Consider the following 23,441-nt stretch of genomic DNA (forward strand, 5'->3'; position numbering starts at 1 on the left):
TGTAGTTTTTGTAGGTCACAAATTCAGGTACAGTTTAGCAGGGTCATCTGTCTCTGTCTCTCATAATGCTGCAGTCCTCCCTTGGAGTAGGGAGCACCCACTTCCTGGAATAAATGAATTTGCTTTCTCAGAACAGGTGGCAAGAATAAAGAATGCCTTTCAGAAACTACTGTCTGTGACTAAGATATATAGATAGATACTAGAGGAAAATAAACCATATAGCCCTTTTGTAACTCTTTACATACACTTTTACTGCTTTTGCCCACACTAGGATGTTCTTTCCCACACTTCTTTGACTAGCCAATGCTTGTTCATCTTCAAAGTCAGAAAGGTGAGAGTGCTACAAAAAGTGACCTGCAGTTTGGGAACCCTACCTTAAAGCTAAGTACAGTTCAAATTCTTCTGCAAGTTTTAGACTCAAGTTTAGTTTTCATCTGTGAAGCCCATGTTACAAAGAAATTCCCTGTATTTTATATTTCATAGAATAATTTTTAAAGTGATTTCACTGTATAATTTTATGTTACCTGACACACTGAAATCATTGGAAGGCTCTGAGTTGTATTATATGCTATGAAAGTCTTTGAGAGCTCATTTCCTGAAGATTAGGAAGTAATTTCTGTACTAATTTTGATTTTTAGCTGCATTGTCCGATCCTTGGGGACCTAGTTCTCTGGTTCTTGTAATTCAGAGAATAACCCTATATAATAAAGAGGCAATATGCAAATTGACCCTCACGCCCTGACAAGATGGCTGCCTATGACCAGGCCAGCAGGGGGATTGGTGAATGATGACCAAACGACTGAACAAGCAGGCTGCGTGGGGCGACCAGGCTGGCAGGGAGGGGGCAGTTGGGGGTGACCTGGCTGGCAGCGGGGGGGCAGTTAGGGGCAACCAGGCTGGCAGGGGGGTTAGTGAGGGATGACCAAACTACTGAACAAGCAGGCTGCGTGGGGCAACCAGACCTGCAGGGGAGTTAGTGAGGAACGACCAAATGACTAAACAGCAGGCTGCATGGGGCGACCAGGTTGGTAGGGAGGGGGCAGTTGAGGGTGACCTGGCCAGCAGCAGGGGGCAGTTAGGGGCGATCAGGCCGGCACACAGAGGCAGTGAGGGGTGATCAGGCCGGCGGGGGAGCGGGGGCAGTTAGGGGCAACCAGGCAGGCAGGCACGTGAGCAATTATGAGCTAGTGTTCCAGGATTGTGAGAGGGATGTCCGATCAGGCCTAAACTGGCAGTAGGACATCCCCCAAGGGGTCCTGGATTGGAGAGGGTGCAGGCTGGTCTGAGGGGACCACCCCCCCCCGCACCCCCGTGCATGAATTTCATGCACCGGGCCTCTAGTTTCTACATAAATAGGAAGTAGGAAGTTTGGGAGACCCATATAAGATAGAGTCTAGAGATGTAATGACTATATACTAGTGAACTAGTGACCTCATTAACTGTTGTTCACTTTTCTTCGCAAGCCAGTTGAAGAAATGTGATGTTAATGAGGTCACTAGTATTTAAAAATGCAGTAGAATTAGGTCCATGAAAATAGACCATTGACATTTACTGTTTGAACTATAGTATTATCTTCTTTATTTTTTTCCTTTTTCTCTTATCATCCCTTAAGTTTCCCCCTTCTTACATTCTAACTTGGCCATAATATGAAATTGAGTTCTTCTTCCAAAAAAAGCTTGCTTTATATACCAAATAAAATTTGCCTCCCTCATTTCAGATTTAAAAGTAGGCAAATTTAATATTTTTCATTCTTCAAGGGATGAGGATTAAAAAATGTTTCTTTGATCTAGTGACATGGAAATCATTGTTATCTTGAGCAAAAGCCATTTTGCTGGAATTTTGGAGTTACAAGCCAGGAAGAAGTAGGTGAAGACATGGACACAGCGAGTAGCCTGACCTCTTTAAGAAATATGGTTTTGAAAGGAAACAAAAGGGACCTACTGGTAGCTGAAGAGGATGGGATTTTGAGGGATTTTCTTTTTTGTTTGTTTTGTATCATTAAGGAATAGGAGGAACTTGTGTGTGTTTTTTTAAGTGAATTGGAAGGATCTGATTGACAGTGAGCATGGTACAACATACCTAAATATATGCATAACATATAATTCATATATGCATGTCCATGAACACACAGACATATATAAATATGCAAAAAGTGAAATCACTACTATCTTACAAGCTGATCCCCCCCCCCCCAAATCTTATTATGAAACTTTTCAAACATAAAGAAGAATGGGAAGAATTGTACAATGAAAACTTACCACTTAGATTCTGTTAATTTTCTGTTTCTTTACATATGCCTTTATCACATATCTGTCCATCCATCAAGCCATCTTTTGGATGCATTTTAAAGTAGCAGATATTAGTATGTTCTATCCCCAAATACTTGAGCACGCATGCCATTAGAGTTCTATATTTATTTATAATTATTTTATTAATTTTGAAATAAAATTTATAATGAATTGCACAAATCTTAAGTATATTCACCATTCAATGAATTTTGACAAATGTACATCTCTGTATAAGTAAAATAAACCCTCTCAAGATATAGAATATTATCATCACCTCAGAAAATGTCTTCATTTCTTTTTTTTTTTAAATATATTTTATTGATTTTTTACAGAGAGAATGGGAGAGGGATAGAGAGATAGAAACATCGATCAGCTGCCTCCTGCACACCCCCCACCGGGGATGTGCCCGCAACCAAGGTACATGCCCTTGACTGGAATCGAACCTGGGACCCTTCAGTCCGCAGGCCGATGCTCTATCCACTGAGCCAAACCGGTTTCGGCAGAAAATGTCTTCATTTCTAGTCCTGTCACTAGCCCCAAGAGGCAATCATTGTTCTGCTTCTTATGTCAGAGATTAGTTTTGCCTTTTCAGTACTCCAGTGTATAGAAATAGGTGCTTCATTTTGTTTATCCATCCTCCTGCTGTTGGACTGTTTCCAGGTTAGCTAGTATGAATAAAACTATTTACAACTTTCTTGAACAATCTCTTGTGTTTTCATTTATTTTGGGTAAGTAATAAGGAATGGAATTACTTGGTCATAGAGCTGATGTATGTTTAGTTTTATAAGAAATTGCCAAATCTTTTATCAGAGTGTTCAGACCATTTTGCATTCCTACCAAAAATATATGAGAATTATGGTTGTTTCATGTCCTCATAAAATTTGGTTTTGTCTGTCTTATTAATTTTAGCAGTTTGGTTAGGTCTGTATGTATGTGTTTGCTTGTGTGTTGTTTATATACTTTATTGAGGTGTAATTGACATACAATAAACTAAAGTGGATGGAAGGAAGAGCAGGCCTGCCTGTGGGTGTCAGGGAAGGCTTTAACAGAGAAATTGGTATTTTGTTCTTTATATTGGGTTTGCTTTGTGTTGGGTTTGCTTTTGAAAACCCACCAAAATTTAGAACTAATTTGAGTGATATTTTTACAGAATATAATTTGATAAATTATATATATATATATACCCAGGAAATGATCACTACATTTCCACACTCAAGATAATGAACATATCTATTACCCCAAAAGTTTCTTCATGTTCATTTGTGCCCATGATATGGTCAACACCAATGATTTACCATCTACTGCTTTTACTTTTAGTTTTTAATTGGACTAAAAAATTACATTGAGAAGAGATGTAAAATCCTAGATTTTTATGAAATTTTCCTAATATTTTACAGGATTCTCACATCAAAATCAATAGGTAATTTGAAAATGACACCCCACTATACATTTACATAATATTTAATTAGCTATTTAACTATAATAAACAATTTCAACTGGACTATATAGGTTTGGGAAACTGATCTTTGCTAATCAAATAGCTCAACTGATAGGAAGGGGGATAAAATGGGCACTTACTACATAGCAGTGCTTTCTCAAAAGTGATATCTCTGGACCAAAATCATCAGCATCACCTGGGAACTTGTTAGCATTGTAACTTCATGGATCTTAACCCAGACATGCCGAATCAGAAACTCCAGAGGTGGGACTCAGCAATCTGTGTTTCAACAGATTATTTAAGGCCCACTGAAGTTTGACAACTTTGGCTCAGACTGTTGTTTTTCGGAGTGGTAGAAAACTTTGGTTAATTTGGTGATTTGGTTCAGTGAAGTTTGGTTAAGAGAGTGTTTTGTCTATGAGAATATTTATACATAGAATGATGACCATTTTACTTAAATTTTTTAAAATAGATATTAGAGATAATCTTGTTCAGCTTTTTTGTTTAATAAATGAAGAAACTGAGACAACAGGAGTACTGAATGACTTCCCTAAGCTCATATACAGGAAGTAACTATTTTCATTTCCATTCAGTATTCTTTTTTATTCCCTCTCTCTACCCTTTGCTGCCTTTATCTTGCAGTCTTTTATTTAGCTTTTAATGAACTGCAGTCATTTAATGAGTTGACATTTATTAAGCACCTAATGTGGTTTAGGTTCTGAAGAACCTAATATAAATGGGCACAATCACTATACTTACAGAGTTCACGAATGGTGATAAAAAGAAATGAAGCCAAAGGGTCATCAGCCCGTCTGGCAAGTGGATGGGAGGAAGAGCAGGCCTGCCTGTGGGTGTCAGGGAAGGCTTTACAGAGAAATTGGTATTTTCTTTCTTTATATTGGGTTTGCTCTGTGTTGGGTTTGCTTTTGAAAACCCACCAAAATTTAGAACTAATTTGAGTGATATCAATTAGGACATTAAAGGTTTGTGTGTTTTCTCACTTTTTCATTGAAGGGCATAGCTCTAGTACAGTATTTGAAAGGTTTATCATAAAAGAAAATCTCACTCATTGAATCAAAATTATTTTTTAATCTTAATTTGGTAATTAACTTTCATAGGCACAGGCTTACAAACTATTAAATATGTACAATATGTGCTTCACATGTTTGTTTCCCTATCTACTATGTGAAGAAGATGGTGTTAGTACTTTTTGAGCAGCAGAGGAGGAATTTGTAAACTATAAAGATTTTCTTTGAATCTTTGCTTTTATATTATTAGATATTACATAATCAAAGATGTTACCTCTGAAAGCTATTGTTTAAAAAAGATATGTATTGTAAACCTCAATCCTGAGAGAAATGGTGGGGTTGCTGATAATTAAAGCTTTCTTAGGCTATTGTCAGCACCATCTTTTGGATAATATAATATTAGATTCAAGAACTATGCTAAAAATTTAAAAGTTCTTAGGATCACAAGTTATGTTGTTCATTTAAGAATATAGTAATGCAGAAAAAGTAATATTGGCTGTGTTTCATGGATAAGATGCCATAATATCCATTGTGAGGGACTAATTAACCTGCAGAGCCACAAATCCTTTAAAGAAGAAACAAAAATGTCCTCATGTTTTAAAGATAAATCGCTTTTCTTTTTTGGCCTCTGATTTACTCTGTATATCATGCGCTGTCTGTATGTGAGGAAAATGGCCTATAAAAATGTTTGCCTGACATTTAGAAAGGAATGCCTGTAAAAACAGAAAGCTTTCTCAGAGTGATATTTTATTTCTAAAATGCAGGACTTGTACTATTGCATAGGTATCTGATTTAAATGCTTATTTTTGTTCTTTTCATCTTTAAACATAAATTTAGAAGTATTTCAGTTAGTGTGTATTCTCAATTAAAGTTGTTTATTTTTAATTTAACCTACTTTTTTGGAGGGTGGGTAGATGCATAATCTTAAGAAGTAGGGTAGATTATTTAAATGAGATGCAAAGATTTTTCTTTTAAATTATTAGTGTATTTAGTGAATTAAGTAAAGCTAATCCATAATTAGAGCTTATAAATTTAGTCACCTTCTATGGTACTTCTTATAAAGATAAAACTCTTAAATAAAATAGACATTTTACTTATCTTTGTTTCATGGAATTTGAAAAATTAAATTAGAATTAAGATTGTATATCATCTTAAATGAATAGATTGAATTATGAATTAAAATTAGGAATATAGTTTTCATATAATGAAACAATCCATAGATGAGTTAAGAGCAAAGCAAAAGATTACGTTTTATATTACCTCACTTCAATTGTCATCTTGCTTCTAATAGGTATCTTTTCAGTTGCCTTTGAGGACCAGTTGCCTATAATTCAAAAGAATATATGAATCAATTAGAGGCCCGATGCACGAAATTTGTGCAAGGGTAGGCCTTCCTTCCCCCATCTGCCGGCACCGGCTTCCCTGTGGCACCCGGGACCCGGGCTTCCCTCGCAGACCTGGCTTTGGACGCCCGGAAAGATATCCAGGCTAATTAGCATATTATGCTTTTGTTATCATAGATGTGTGCGCATAGTGTGTGTGTGTGTGTCATTAATTATAGACTACAAACACTAAAATGCACTGATCTTACGTTTACAGTTCAATGATATATGTCAAAACTATATATATATATATATAGAATATATATATAGAATATATATAGGATATATATAGAATCTATACTGTAATCAAGATATAGAACATCTCCCTTACCCTGGAAATTTTCCTCAGGTCTCTTTCCAATCAATATCCCAGTTGCCTAAATTTTTAATTATAAATTTTCTGTAATTCTTTCAGTATTAAATTATATTCCAAGAAGTGGTGAGAACCCAAAATGTTATAAATATTTACATCATCTAGGAACTCAGTAAATTTTAAATTTAGATTACATATTTTTGAATACAAAGCATAAATAATTTTAAACTTAACTAAAATCATTATAAACTGGAAATTGTAGGCATACATCAAAGCTCTTTTATTGAGGTTATATTAAAGATATTCAAATTGTCCAATGCTTAAACTCAGTTATTTGTTGAATATCCTTTCTGCCTCCTTTAATCTGGGTTCTACATAGTGCATCAACCATTTTGCTCCCATCATTTGTTTGGTGAACTTTTCAGTAATTTTGTTTTCTGTTCATTGGTTTATTTTTTCACAACCATGCTTCTTCAACTCATCTCCTTTCCACCCCCCTCAACCTCCTCCAAATCAGTTGGATTTCATACTGCTGAATGATAAAAATAAGCCTTTCATCTAACCTTTTTTTAGCACCTAGCACAGTATCTGACATGTAGTAGGTAATAAATACATTTTTATTAAATGCACTCAGGATTCTTAAGTTGAATTGGGTAATTATATGTTTTTATGGTTATAGCTTATATTTGATTATCCTTATATGCCAGGCTCTACAATAGGTGTTTTCCATTAAACATACATGTTAACTAGGGATTATTGTCCCTCTTTTATTGATGAAAAAGTTGAAATTTATAGAGTTCAAGTAAATTGCCCTAGGTCAAATGTAAAGCTGGTTGGTCAAATTCCAAAGTCTTTACTATAACTCCTGCATTACACTGCCTTACATAATGTGGGTTAGGAATGCAAATTTTGTTAGAAAATTTTAAAACTAAGTATAAGTTTAACTGGTCTTGTATATCATTATAATATTTTAGATAACTTGCTGAAAATTTACTTTATTTATTGTGATATATAAGATTGTATAAAGGGAATAAAGCCTTCTAACCTAAGTGGAATGATATTAACAAAAATAGCTCCTATTCAATGAGTCATAAATATGTACTAGCTGGACATTTTCCATACAATTTTTACTTTTTTCAAGAACTGAAATAATATTAATAATACCAAAAATATAGAAATGTGTTCTCATAAAAATGCAAGCTATAATTTTTTCATTGAAGTGAAACCACATAACATATTTAATTAACCATTTTAAAGTGTACAATTCAGTGGCATTTAATGCATTCATAATGTTGTTCAACCCCTATTTCTCTCTGTTTTCAAAACTTTCATCACCACAGAAGAACACCCCATATCCATTAAGTAATCATCTTAGTTCCCCCCTCCCACCATCCCTGGCAACCATAATTGGCCTTCTGTCTCTTTGGATTTGCCTTTTTTGAATATGTCATATAAAAGGAGTCATATGGTTTTGGCTTCTTTCACTTGATGTTTTCAAGGTTCATCCATGTTACAGCATATATCAGTACTTTGTTCTCTTTATAGTTGAATGATATTCCATTATATGTAAATACTACAACTTGTTTATCCATTCATTCTTTGGTGGACTTTTGGATTGTTTCCACCTTTTGGCTATTATGAATAATGCTGCTATAAACATTTGTGTACAAGTTTCTGTGGACATAGGCTTTCATTTCTCTAGTATATGTACCTAGGAGTCACATTACTGGGTCATATGCTAATGCTGTGTTTAATTTTTTGAGGAACTGATACTCCGTTTTCCAGAGTAGTTGTACTCTTTCACATTCCCACCAGCCATGTATGAGTTTTTCTATTTCTCTCCATTCTTTCCATCATTTGTTATTTTCTTTTTTCTTCATTGTAGCCATCCTAGTGCATGTAAAGTGGTGTCTCATTATAGTTTTGATTTGCACTTACATAATGACCAGTGATGTTGAACAACTTTTCATGTACTCTCCGGCCATTTGTATATCTTCTTTGGAGAAATATGTATTCAAGTTTCTATAGACTGAATGTTTGTGTGCCACCTTTCCCCCCCAAATTCATGTGTTGAAACTAATCCTCAATGTGATAGTATTTGGAGATTGTTCTTTGGGAGATAATTGTCATGAGGGTGGAGTCCTTATAATGAGACTTGAGGCTAGGTTTACTGATTGCATGGTAAATCTTTTCAAACCCTCTATTTCAAGCTGACAGTGTCTTTATATGTATTTATAGTATAGCTCTTATACACAGCTCTTATCCATCTGGACAATTTGATATTTAATTGGAGTGTTTAGCCCATTTATATTTAATGTAATTCCTGTTTTGTTTAATTTGGATATACCATTTTATTACTTGTTTTCTGTTTGAACAGACTGTTTACTGTTTTACTATTTCTCCTTTCCTGCCTTTCTTTGTGTTACTAGGATAGTTTTAGAATTCCATTTTAATTCTTCTATTGACTTTTTAACTATTCTTATTTGATTTTTTTTTTTTTTTTGGTGGTTGCTTAAGTGATGAAAATATACATTTTTAACTTTTCACAGTACTAAGACTTAATGTATCACTTTATGTAACATGTAGGTATATTGTAATGAAATCGGTCATCCTATTTTTATTTTAAGGAAGTTAAGAGTTAAGAAAGCTAAGTATACTATTACCAATGATACCTACCTATTACCTAATATCTAAAATTTGAAGGTGAAACCAAACTATATTTCCAGAATCATCCAAACTTGGTTTTGGTATATATGCCTTTTTAAAATATTTCTGTGTTCCATTTCCTAATATTTTAAGAGTTTTGTTTTTATATGAGTAAGAGAAATTGACCTGTTAATTTTAATGTACATATTGTAATATTCTTGTCAGATTTTCTTTATTTTAAGTATTTTATTTTACTCTTATTTTTCTTTGTCATTTTTTAATTTTCAGTTACACTTGACATACACTATTAGTTTCAGTTGTACACCCCAGTGATTAGATATTACATAATGTACTAAGTGATCATTATGATAAATCTCACACTTATCTGACACCATACATAATTATTAGAATATTATTGACTATATTCCCTAGGCCATACTTTAAATCCCCATGGCTATTCTGTAACAACCAATTTGTATGCAGAACATTTACAAACATTGGGCTAGACTCAGGAAGGAGGAGTGAAATTTGGTGGAAGAGAGTAGCAATGATTTGAAATGACTTCAGATAGCATAGGGACCTCGGAATATTGTAACTGCAGTTGTGCCCTTTCTATCTCATGTATATTGTTGTCCTATCTTTTAATTCTTCTGTTATTTAATCCCAACAAAATATTTTATTATTGTTTCATAATGTCAATGTACATCTGTATTTTCTAAATATTTATTATTTTTGTTGCTCTTAATTTTTCCCTGCTCTAAATAGAATCGTTTTCTTTATCCTGAAAACATCCTTTAGTTATTTCCTTTGGTATGGCTCTTTTGCTAATGCTCTGTCTCAGGTTTTGTTTGTCTGAAAATATCTTTATCTTCATACTTGAATGATAATGTCACTAGTTATAAAACTAGATTGATTTATTTTCTTTCGCACTTTGAAAGTATTCTATTTATAGTGCCTTTCATTGTTTTTGCTGCAAGATCAGTTATTTGTGGAATTGTTGCTCTGTTGTTTTTTTCCTCTGAATACTTTTAAGATTTATTTTCAGTGTCTCAAGGTTTGAGCAGTGTTTTATGAAGCACCTAAACTTCGGATTTAAAATTTTTTATTTATATTTTTGGCTTGATGTTCTTAGTGGATAGGACTATATGACTTGATTTTCATTTTATTTTTTTGGTCACATTTTCTTAAGTTTTCAGCTTTTATCTTTTCAAATACTTCTCTTTTTCTATTACTTGGGATTCAGAGTATAAATATCTACACTCATACTAAAAATTCTATTTTCCTACAGCTTTGCTCATTCTCTCTCTTTTTTTAGGTTTTATAATTTACTTTTCTAAAGTAATAATAGCTTCTTTTCCCCCATCTGAGTATCTCATACTTTCCCTTGAATCTTTAAAATACCCTGCCAGTATTATTTTTGCTGTTTTCACATATTTTTACAGTTATTCAAAGAGGTTAACTAACTGGCCCAAGTTCACATAGCTGCCAAGCAACTAAAGTACAATTGATTATTTCTTGCTCTTGATTATATAGGGAAGTTATATTTCTTTTTTTCTATGTCTGTCTTTTTCACTTGATTTTTAGAATGGTATGTATATTGATGAATTATCTTAGTTTATCTTAAAACACCATTGTGTAATTTCATCTATATTTATTGGATAAACAAGTACACAAATTTATAAGCTAAATATTATCCCCTTGAGTTTACATTTTACAAGGAAAAAAGAATATATGAAGTTTGTTCTAATAGAACAATTGGTTTTCATGGATCAAAGCAAATAAGAAAATAATGTCCCATCTGACGAGATCAAGAAATAATTCATTGAGTGGGTAGAACTTATCATGGAAGAGAGGCAATGTGAGAATTCTTTTACTGTTTTCAAAGATAACATGCATATTATCCTTGTTAATACAAATAAAACCAATACATGTTTGTCACTAAGTAGGTAGGTAGTTATATAAGCAGTAAAATATTGTCCATCATGATACATTATACACATTGATTGAAAAAGGTGTTTTTCCCCCCCAGGTTATTTCATTTTTGGCTGCCATTTTGCATAAAAAGGGAACTCGTGAGGATATTGAAAATAATATGCCAGAGTTTTTACTAAGAAGTCTGAAAAAGGAACCCCCTTCTTCTATAGCAAAAAAGGTGAGATATCTAGGAGTATACAACTCATGAGTCTGATATTACAAAAGCACAAAGAAACTTTAAAACAAGACTTTTAAAACATTATTAGAATATTTGTTTTGTAAACCTAATTTTTGAAGGATTATAAATTTTATTCTCAAGTTAAATATGATTGACTCTCAAAATGGCAACATATAATTTCAGCTTGAACTTGTTTTGGGGTTTCAATCTTTTGCTTGGCTAGATTTAGATGATTTAGTTTGATTAATTTGTTAAATATTCATGAATGTACATGCAAAGTTAGTTGAAGTTCATGTACTATTTATATTTATGTGAGAATGAAAATGAGACAGTTGTAGATATTGGTAGCAAAGGTATGTCATTGGTATTTAAAATTGCTTAGAAGACTACATTCCCAAAATATGAAACAAATTCTTCTTATACAGGGAGCATTGAAGGTGGAATCAGAAAGACTAAAGTCTAGGCTTGTCTGTCTCTCTGTCCATGGGAGTATGAATATTCATGTCCATATGTCAGCTTTCTCCTTTGTAGATGTATGTCTCTAAATATCTTGCACATGATTTTTATAAAAAGTATTTCTAACAAAGTAATGAAATGCAAAAAAAAAAAAAGTATACTATATTTATGTGTCTGACTTATATATTTCTCAGCATCCAGGAAACTGGATAGAAATGAAGAAAGTGATTTTATGAAGTCTTTATTATATTATGGTAATGAACCACTTTCCACAAGTTTTAAAAGATTCTCTCATATATAAGATTGCTGAGAAGTCCAGGTTTACTCTTGTGTATCATTAGGGACTTTTCAGTGCAAACTTTTGTGAAGTATTGGCTTAAGGTAATTATTATTACTTTAAATTCTCTTTATTATATTTAATAGCATAAATGGATCTGGAGCATTAAATTAAATTTGATCCTAAAAGAACATTATGGTTCTTAATGTGTTTTAATTCTCCAAGAGTCCAGGTGCTGTTTTTAGCCCTGGATTCAGGTGTTCTTCAGTTCTAAATGTCGGTGAAGAACTTAATATGTCTCTTATATATCGCTTGTGACAATAAGCAGACAGTGGGGAGAGAAAAAATAGGGAAAGCAATACTTTAAATATTTTTAAATCTCTTAGAAAGAATAGAATGGGAGAAGAGAGAAGTAAAGAAAGATCCATTTGGTGGTGTGATGAAATGTACTAGTAGCCACCTTAATTGATCCTAATGGCTGCCTTTCATTCCTTTCTTCTTCCTTCCCTCCTTTTCTCCCTCTCCCTCTCCCTCTTCCTTTTCCTCTCTCTCTCTCTCTCTCTCTCTCTCTCTCTCTCTCTCTCTCTCTCTCTTTCTCTCTTTCCTCTCTCTCTCTCTCTCTCTCTCTCTCTCTCTCTCTCTCTCTCTCTCTCTCTCTCTCTGCCATAATCTTCACTGGTTTTCACAGTGAGAAGTTATGGGAGTTCTTTTCCTGAAACTGGAACCCTGGACTGAGGAACCTGGTGTGGGGTGGGACCCCTTGCTCCTCAGGGGGAACCTCCTCAACCCAGATATCCCTACTGATTTTTAACTTGTATTCGTGGGTGTGGGACCAACCTGTTCAGCATCTCTGCCCTTCCTACCAACGTGGTTTCTTCAGTATCTCCTTAGTTGTAGGACTTCTGTTCAGCTAGACTTTAGGTAGTTCTCGATGATGGTTGTTCTGTAGCTTAGTTGTGATTTAGATGTGGTTGTGGCAGGAATCAAGCACAGCATCTACCTCCTCTGCCATCTTGACTGGAAGTTCCAAGGTTTTCCTCTAATTGCTTTGATTTTTCCAGTAAATTTTCCAGGTCTTCAACTGACAGTACCTGAAAGAAGAGGAGAGGAAATGGACTAAGGAAATAAAGTCCTTGGCCCTTGAAATTGTTATTGGAATCCTGATCATACCTCTTTTCTGCTTTGTAAAATTCTCTCTTATCTCTCAACAACTTTTTTTTTGCGGGGGGGGGGAATAAAAAATAGCTGGGTTTTTTGGATAAGGTTAACTATTTAGTCCTAATAAAAAGCTAATTACATAGTAAAGTGTTTTTATTGTGTGTGTGGTCTTCTACCTCCAGATATATCCAATTTCTCAGTTGTATTTATTATTATTAACTACAGTGTCAAAAATAAAATAAGGCTGTTGATATTCTGGATTTCACTTTGGGGTTCTGTTTTATTTTTAGGAAATATGAGACTTTTAGAAAATCAAATTTTTTCTTCTTCTTTTAGATGTTCTTAATAGTTGCTCCTCTTTCTGTTCTCTACAACTGGAGGGATGAATTGGACACCTGGGGATATTTCAGAGTCACTATTTTACATGGTAACAAAAAGGACAATGAACTGATTCGTGTAAAGCAGAGGAAGTGTGAAATTGCTCTAACAACTTATGAAACACTGCGCTTATGTCTGGATGAGCTTAACAGGTAATGGCAATAATGGGAATGATTGCATTATTATTCTGCTTACCTCAATTGTATTTATACCTTTATATTATAATTTTTTAAAAGCTGTAAATATTCTTTAGCATGATTTATTTTCATTTCAGTATTATTGATATTGGCAGTCTATAATTATTATTTTCTAAAAAGGGAAAAGCTGCATCAGATTTTCCACAGTTTCTTATTCTATTTCCTTTATAACTTCTCTAAAAGTATCTGCTAAAAAATGTTAAGATTTGTACTAAATCTTATATACAACCTTTTATGCATGTGGTGCCTCAATACTAAGACAGTCATTTTCATGAATTATTTTAATTAGGTGAATCTGTTGTGTGAATGAGTAGCAAAAATTACATATACATATTGAGAACCACTGTTCTATTTTCCTATATCCTTGTCAACATTTGATATTGTCAGTCTTTAAATAATAGCCATTCAAATGGGTTTGTAGTGGCATCTTATGGTTTTAATTTGCACTTCTCTAATGACTAGTGATGTTGAGAACTTTTATGTGCTTATTTGCCATCTGTATATCTTTGTTGGTAAAATAGCTTATTAAAATTATTACCCAGCTTTTAAAGTTGGATTGTTTTAGCCTTGTTGAGTTGTAACAGTTTTTTTACTTTCTGTGTACAAGTTCTTTACTAGGTTAAGATTTGCAACTATTTTCTCCTAGTCGGCTGTATGTCTTGTCATTTTCTTAATGGTGTCTGTAAGACCAAGAGCAAAGTTTTTAACTTTGATGAAGTCCAACTTATCAATTATTTTGGTGTTCATATCTGAGAAGTGTATCTTAACTCAGAGTCACAAGACTTTTTTCTTACATTTTATAGTTTTAGCTCTTATGCTTAGTTCTGTGATCTATTTCGAGATAGTTTTTGTGTATGTGAGATGTGGGGATGCAAAAGATATCTTTCCTCCCACCTTCTAAGTTCTTCTAGCTGGACTAATAATCAATTTGGTATATGACAGATTAACAAGAGAAAATGTCCAAAATTTATTATGGATATACATTTGCGGATACCATAGATAGGAGATTTGAAGACTCGTTGGGCAGTTGTGGTTTATATGCCGTTTTGCACAAAGGAGAAGGAGGGCAGGGGTCGGATTTCAGAGGGAAAGTAGGTAATTTATAGGGAGACAAAAAATAGCAAATTTGGTAAACAGATGTTGTCTGGGCCAAACAATGGGACACAGGGGAACTTGGCAGACAGAGTTTTGTTGGCTCCTGCCTGAAGGTCCTACTTGCTCTCTGCGTGCTAAGATGATTATGCTAAGGTGAATGTGCTAAGAAGATTCCCTTCCTGAAGTAGTTTTTCTACCTGAATTCCTTTAGGCAGGAAAGGGGGTGGGTGGGTCATGGATTCTTTCTAAGTATTTTGTCTCTTAATAATCACTTTAAAATCAGTATCCCAAGGGCATACTTTAGGTGGCAAAACTTTGGTTCCCCTCAGAAGTAAAAGTCCAAATAATTTTTCTTTCATAGAACTTCCTGGGTTTTTACTTATTCAATGTTGTATACTCCATCATAGTCATTCTTAATGATGCTCAGATTTCTGATTAGCCTGGATCCTTTGGACATGTCCCCTTTGTCTTTGGACATCTGTGCTTTCTGGTTCTTCATTATTTCCCCTACTGCACACTTGAAATCAACCATTTCTCTATGGGGCTCTGGTTCCTTTTAGTGGATTGACTGCCATAGGTGCTCATTGCTGCTGAGTAACAATTGATTCTAAACCTTTTTAGCAGATAAAGCTATATAATACAACTTTTAAAGTCTTGAGTTTATATTGATTTTTCATTGAGATCTAACATTATCAGCATTGCTTCCTATCCTATCTAATAAAGAGGTAATATGCAAATTGACCATCACTCCAACACACAAGATGGCCGCCCCCATGTGGACACAAGATGGCCACCATGCCCTAACTGGTTTGGCTCAGTGGATAGAGCGTCGGCCTGCGGACTCAAGGGTCCCAGGTTCGATTCCGGTCAAGGGCATGTACCTTGGTTGCAGGCACATACCCAGTGGGGAGTGTGCAGGAGGCAGCTGATCAGTGTTTCTCTCTCATCGATGTTTCTAACTCTCTATCCTTCCCCCTTCCCCTCTGTAAAAAATCAATAAAATATATTTAAAAAAAAAGATGGCTGGCAGAGGAGGGCATTTGGGGGCGACCAGGCCAGCAGGGGAGGATAGTTGAGGGGGGGGACCAGGCCTGCAAGGCAGGGCAGATAGGGGTGACCAGGCCTGCAGGGGAGGGCAGTTGGGGGTGACCAGGTCAGCAGGGGAGGACAGTTGGGGGTGACCAGGCCTGCAAGGGAGGGCTATTGGGGGCAATCAGGCCACCAGGGGAGCAGTTAGGTGTCGATCTGGCTGGCAGGGAGTGGTTAGGGGGTAATCAGGCTGGCAGGCAGAAGTGGTTAGGGGCTATCAGGCAGGCAGGCGAGCGGTTGGAAGCCAGCAGTCCTGGATTGTGAGAGGGAACCCAGATTGGAGAGGGTGCAGGCCGGGCTGAGGACACCCCCACCTACCCCCCATGCACGAATTTTGTGCACTGGGCCTCTAGTATTTTATATTTATTTCTCTTGTTTATTACTTTAAAATTTCATTTTGTCATTTTAGTCATGTTTAAATGAGTGTTTTTTATTCTACCATCATTACACAGAATCTCTATACCTTTTTGTCTCCATATACATTTTATTTTCATGGGCTGTCCAAACCTGTGACCATTTAACTAACTAGGTGAGATTGCTATGGGATCGTCAAAGGGTAAAGAGGGGAAAAATTCCAAAATTTTGATAGAGAAAGCTGCTTTCTAAAAATTAGGTAAGTTAAGCAAGGGACATTTTCTCAACCTCTCCTCCCCCCTCTTTTTTTTTTTTTTTTTTTTCACTTTATAGCTTGGAATGGTCAGCTATTATTGTGGATGAAGCTCATAGAATCAAGAATCCAAAGGCTAGAGTAACAGAAGTTATGAAAGCTTTAAAGTGTAATGTTCGCATTGGCCTCACTGGAACCATTCTTCAGAACAACATGAAAGAACTGTGGTGTGTTATGGACTGGTGAGTGAAGATACTTTATGTTTTGGAAAATTATTTGATACCTCTTTAACTTAATGTTACCTTGCAGGGGGGGAAACATCACAATTATTTGTTTACAGAAGTATTTGATCCCAAACATAGTATACAGAATAGAATCCCATGAAAACCTATTTTTATATATTATTCTTGGTTCCTGAAATAAATGTCTGAACTAATTTACCAATTTATCATCATCTTACAGTTAGCTACTGAAAAACTCATAAAGAAAGACTGTTATTTGTCTTTTGTTATTGCTGTCATTACAAACAAGTGACTTGGTCTATTTCTTAGAAGCAAAAATAAGCCATTGTCTTTCCTTTTAGATAATTTAATAAAGCAATGACATTTTTCTTATTGCCTTACGAAGGGCTGTGCCAGGACTTTTAGGTAGCAGGATCCACTTCAAGAAGCAGTTTTCTGACCCAGTAGAACATGGTCAGAGACACACAGCAACAAAAAGAGAACTAGCTACTGGCCGAAAGGCCATGCAGCGGCTTGCAAAAAAGATGTCTGGATGGTTTCTTAGGCGTACCAAGACTCTAATCAAGGATCAGTTGCCTAAGAAGGAAGACCGGGTGAGAACCGCATTTGTATATATGATTAATTTCTAATTGTGTGCGTGTTTTTTAAATTATTTATTGTCTTAAGTTTTACATATGAGTGTGTGTGTGTTTGTTTTTTTAATTTATTTTTAAGAGGAAATCTATCTCCTATTATATTTTTGGATGTAATTTTTGCTTTTTATACAGTGTGAAGAAAATTGCTTTATGTAGAGTTTCAGAAAACATTAATTGAGCCCAATCATTTTCCTTACTAACTTTACTAACCTGTCAGCTAACAGGTGTTTTATTAGCATACATTAAACTGATTTCTCTTATTTAGAACAAAAATACTTTTTACATAATTCTTCCTCGATGAAGAAAGAAGAGCTTCTCTCCCTAATGTGTTTTCTGTTCATATTTTGTAATTCCTACCTTGTCTACTATCTGTAATTCAGTATATTCTTTGGTACCTTAACTCTAGCTACAAGACCAAAATGGTTAAAAACTTTTTCTTATTATAGATTTGTTTATTATAAAATGCTATTTTTAGTGACACAACTAACCTAATTTTACAACTTTGTAAAAAAGTACAATTATATTAATTGTTTAAGAAAATTTGAGGAGTTGACTTTAAGAGGATTTTTTTAATATAGTAGTTCTCTTTTATGGTTTTTAATTCTGTGGATCATCTAGCTCAGGCAATGTAATAAAGGTTCTATAAATTGCTATGAACTAAATCTAACTAATGTTGTCTCAAATAAGGGCAATTCTAACAAATACCCTTTAGTCTTAGGATATCCTGTTGATTATTAATTTAAAAAGATAGAATTGAAAGAAAAATATGATACTGATTTATAAGTTGGGGAAATTGATATAACATTTGACTTTTTTACCTAAAGCAAATATTATTTAATTGGAAAACTTCACGAACCTCCACTTTTTAAAAATGTTTTGTGCATTTTAATATATATTATTTAGTTGTCAGTTGTCAATCTAGTAAGAACAACACCATAAAACTATGAAAAGAAAGTTGTACATAGAAGTTTAGAGATTGGGCTCTGAAATAAAATATCATAGGTTTGAATCCTCACTCCCTGACTTATGAGTTTTATGACCTTGTTAAGTCTTTCAAACCTTGGTTTCTTTATCTGGTACATGGGAATGATGATAACACTACCTGCCTCATATGGTTGCTCTAAAATGTGTGATATGTAAGAGTGTTCAGTAAATGTTACTACGTGTTTTAATAACGCCAACTCAACAATAGAAGACTTAGGAATAAATTTAACCAAAGAGGTGAAAGACCTGTACACTAAAATCTATAAGACATTGATTAAATAAATTGAAGAAGACACAAATAAGTGGAAAGATATATCATGTTTGTGGATTGGAAGAATTAATATTGTTAAAATGATTTCAAACTATACTACAAAGCCACAGTCAATTAATGTTTGACAAGGGAGCCAAGAATATTCAGTGGAGAAAAGGTAGTCTTTTAATAAATATTTTGGGAAAATTGGGTATTCACATGTGATAGAAGGAAATTGAAGTCCTATTTTACACCACTTGCAAATAATTAACTTGAAATGATTGACAACTTAAATATAAGACCTGAATATAAATATAAGACTTAAATATAAAACCATAAAACTCCTAGAAGAAAACATAGGGAAAGAGCTCCTTGACATTGGTCTTGGAGGTGATTTTTTTTTTTATATGACACCAAAAGCATAAGCAACAAAAGCAAAAATTAACAAGTGAGACTCTCAAACTAAGTACTTTCTATATAGCAAAAGAAACAATCAGAATGAAGAGGCAACCTACAGAACAGGAGAAAATATTTGCAAACCATCTATCTGATAAGTTAATATCCAAAATATATAAGAGACAAACAGTTCAATTGCAACAATAATAGTAACCTGATTAAATATTGATCTGATCTGAATAGACATTTTTTCCAAAGAAGACATACAAATGGCCAACAGGTTTATGAAAAGATGCTCAATACCACTAATCATCAGGGAAATGCAAAGCAAAACCACAACTCTGGCATTACTTGATGCCAGTTAGAATGGCATTTATCAAAAAGACAAGTGATAGCAAGTGTTGGCGATGATGTGAAGAAAAGGGAGCACTGGGGCACTGTTTGTAGGGATGTAAATTGGCAGAACTACTATGGAAAACAGTAAATTAAAACTAGAACGACCATATTGTCCAGCAAGTCCCACTTCTGGTTATATATCCAAAGGAAATGAAATTGCCCTCATAGAGATAGAACTTCCATGTTCATTGCTGCATTATTCACAGTAGTGAAGACATGGAAACAACCTGTCTGTTGACAGATGAATAGATAAAGAATTTGTGATACATCGATTTAGATATGGAACATTATTCAGCCATAAAAAGGAAGGAAATCTGTCATTTGTGAAAACATGGATGGATCTTGAAGGCATTATGCTAAATGAAATAATTCAGACAGAGAAAGAAAATATTGTATGATCTGTCTTACCTGGTATATGTAGAATATTTCTTTTAGAAAGCCACACTATTAGAAAAAGTAGAATGGTAGTTGCCAGAGGCTAAGGGTCAGGAAAAATGGAGAGATATTAGTCAAAGGATACAAACTTCCATAAGATGAATAAATTTTGGGGATTTAATGCATAATATAATTACTTTTGTTAACTGTTCTATAGTCTATACTCAAAAGTTGCCAAGAAAATATATTTTAAATGTTCTAACAAAAAATATTAAAACACTATTATGTGAAGTAATGGATGTGTTAACTAACCTTATGTTGTGGTAATAATTTTGTAATATGAATATGTATGAAGTTATTACATTATACACCTTAAACTTACACAATGTATGTCAACAAAGCTGGGAAAAATAATAACTCAAAATTCCCTCCACATCTTAATCATTGACTCCCCACCTTCTTTTTGTGTTCTCTTCATTCTTATATGTACCTTTATATTCAAGTAGAGTCAAGATATAGCTAGTATTTTATATATAGTTTTTTAAAACCTAGCACTGTTTTCTATGGACATTCCTGTATTTGCTCAGATGCACATTTTTGTCTTATTTTTACAGTGATAGTCTATTGTAGTGTGATATACACATATAAATATTTATAAATAAACTAGAGGCCCGGTGCACGAAATGGTGTCCCTCACCCCAGCCTGCACCCTCTTGAAATCCGAGATCTCTTGGGGGATGTTCAACTGCCAGTTTAGGCCCGATCCCTGTGGATCCCTGCGGATCAGGCCTAAACCGGCAGTCAGACATCCCTCTTGCAATCCTGGACCACTGGCCCCTAACTGCTCGCCTACCTTCCTGATTGCCCCTAACTCCTCTGCCTGCCTGCCTGATCGCCCCTAACCACCTCTGCCTGCCTGATCACCCCTAACCACTCGCCTGCCTACGTGATCGCTCCTCACCGCCTCTGCCTGCCTGATCACCCCTAACCATTCTGTCTGCCTGCCTGATCACCCCTAATGACTCTTCCTGCCTGTCAGATCACCCTTAAGCATTCTGCCTGCCTGATCGTCCCTAAGTACTCTGCCTGCCTGATCGCCCCTAACCATTCTGCCTGCCTGATCTCCCCTAATCACTCTTCCTGCCTGCCTGATCTCCCCTAAGCACTCTGCCTGCCTGATTGCCCCTAACTGCCTCTGCCTGCCTGATCACCCCTAAGCACTCTGCCTGCCTGATCTCCCCTAGCCCCTAACTGCCTCTGCCTGCCTGATTGCCGCTAAGCACTCTGCCTGCCTGCCTGATCGCCCCTAACTGCCTCTGCTTGCCTGATCCTCCCTACCCGCCTCTTCCTGCCTGATCTCCCCTAAGCACTCTGCCTGCCTGCCTGATCATCCCTAGCTGCTCGCCTGCCTGCCTGATCACCCCTAACCACTTGCTGGGGAGCTGCCGGCCAGGGTGAGGGGCCGTGGTCATTCTGTTCTCTGGTCGTTCTGCCATTTTGGTTGCTGGGCTTTTATTATATAGGATGGCTTTTCCCTATCCTGTATAATAAAGAGCTAATATGCTAATTAGACCAGACAGTGGAATGACCTTCTGGAACAACCTTCAGGAATGACCAGTGGGCGGGGGGTAGGGCCGCGAGGCAGCCGGGGCTGCAAGGGCCAAGCCCCTTGCACAAATTCTGTGCATTGGGCCTCTAGTCTATAATAATAAAAGTGTAATGTGCAAATTGACCGAACAACCGAACAGCAGAATGACTGTCTGGACAACCATCCAGACGACCATGCTATGACACGCACTGGCACCAGGCCAGCCAAGGAAGGTGCGATGCAATTGGTCGGGGGGGTCCCCGCCATTGCCCCACAATTGCCCTGCAGAGGAAGGCTCAAGCCACCCTCTGCTTGGCAATCGATGGGGGGGCTCCACGATTGATCACCCCAAAGAGGGAGGCCCAGGCCACCCTCTGGGCGGCAGTTGATCATGGAGCCCCAGCTGGTTGGGCAGGGCCTACCTCTTTGGAGCAATCCATCATGGAGCCCTGGCCAGGTGGGCAGGGCCTACCTCTTTGGGGCAATTGATCGTGGGGCTCCCGGACTGTGAGAGGGCACAGGCCGGGCTGAGGAGACCCCCCTGCCAGTGCATGAATTTCATGCACCGGGCCTCTGGTTATTCATATTGCTCTAAGTTCTATTATGGGTATCTTTAGTTTTATGATCCTACTTACATAAGCTATAGCTAGAAGAATTTTACCAATTTCCAGTGCTACTAGAAATATAAGGTAAATTGTATCTCCTGCAAGTTATGGCATTATTTTATATTTTTTCCTCTTTTTTAATTTGGGCACAAAATAGCAATTTGTAGTTGCTTTTATGGGTATTGACTTAACTCTTATCATTACTAATTTTATGGATTTATATGAAGATATTAAATACAAATACTTTAGCTTATTTTCAGTAATAGGAAGTTTTTTATATTTTTCTAAGTTTTCCAAGTAATTTGGTAATTATAATTCATGCCATTGTTCTAAAACTTTTCATTGTTTCTTATCTAGTTTTTTTATTGACTTAAATTTTAATCATTTATTTGCATGATAGGCTGATCATGTAGAATCCTGAAAACACCAGTTTTGAGAAATATACAGGGTCAGGCAAAAGTAGGTTTACAGTTATTCATGTGGAAAATAATACAGTAAATAAATAATAATAGAACTAATAATAGAACAAACTCTATAGTTCGCATACTCACAACTATAAAACTACTTTTGCCCCACCCTATACAGTAGAACCTGGGTTCTAGAACTTAATTTGTTCTGGAAGGCTGTTGGAGAAGCTTTCACATTTTGATTTCTTTTAATTAAAAAACAAACTCTTGGAGGTTTATTTTAAAACAAAGTTATAATTTGTATCATTTAGGGTAGGGTGCTAATTTGTTCGAAAACTGAATCATTTTTCCTCATTAGAAAGAATGTAAGTTGAATCAACCCATTCCAGACCCCCAAGTGATTCCCTGTTTTTACCTTTCTTATATACAGTACATGTCTAATGTACTCTTTATAAATATACACTTCTTTCCTTAAGTTTATCAAACCACATGCTACTAGCCTTAAATGAATTTTTCATATATCACTGCCTCTGAAATGCTATCACCTGCTACTTTTAGTTTATTCAATCAATATTGGAGAAACAAGATTTGACTGTATAAGGAAATCTCACAAGTTATTTTTTTCACATTTTGATTTTTTTTTCATTAAAAAACAAACTCTTGGAGGTTTATTTTAAAATAAAGTTATAATTTGTATAGTTTAGGGTAGGGTGCTAATAAAGAATATGGGAGAATTGGAGAAATTGTCATAATCATGTATCTAGAAAAAAATAACATAGTTTATGTGCAATTTTCACTATTGCAATTTATGAAATTTTTATGTGCAGTGTGATTATTATTGCTATAGAAAAAATACTAATAATTACCTTGTGTGTTTCTTGGCAGATGGTGTATTGTTCTCTGACAGATTTTCAGAAAGCTGTCTATCAGACAGTATTAGAAACAGAAGATGTGACTTTGATACTTCGATCTTCTGAGCCATGTACCTGCAGCAGTGGTCGAAAAAGGAGAAATTGTTGTTATAAGGCAAGCATTTCAGTTTGATATCTTTACTATCCT

The 23,441-nt window shown here is 35.4% G+C and overlaps 1 protein-coding gene across 2 annotated transcripts in view; it reads left to right on the forward strand.

Moving 5' to 3' along the window:
* The window catches only part of ERCC6L2 (ERCC excision repair 6 like 2), a 131,913-nt gene that overhangs the window by 19,893 nt on the left and 88,579 nt on the right, over window positions 1–23,441 (forward strand). For both annotated transcript variants that reach the window (XM_054727095.1, XM_054727094.1), the window contains exons 3-7: window positions 11,125–11,247; window positions 13,475–13,668; window positions 16,585–16,746; window positions 17,132–17,339; window positions 23,268–23,408. In XM_054727095.1, the coding sequence (XP_054583070.1) occupies window positions 11,125–11,247; window positions 13,475–13,668; window positions 16,585–16,746; window positions 17,132–17,339; window positions 23,268–23,408 (828 nt within the window). The remainder of the gene's footprint in view (window positions 1–11,124; window positions 11,248–13,474; window positions 13,669–16,584; window positions 16,747–17,131; window positions 17,340–23,267; window positions 23,409–23,441) is intronic.

Source organism: Eptesicus fuscus, chromosome 15 (genome assembly GCF_027574615.1).
Source record: "Eptesicus fuscus isolate TK198812 chromosome 15, DD_ASM_mEF_20220401, whole genome shotgun sequence".
NCBI classification, from domain to species: domain Eukaryota; kingdom Metazoa; phylum Chordata; class Mammalia; order Chiroptera; family Vespertilionidae; genus Eptesicus; species Eptesicus fuscus.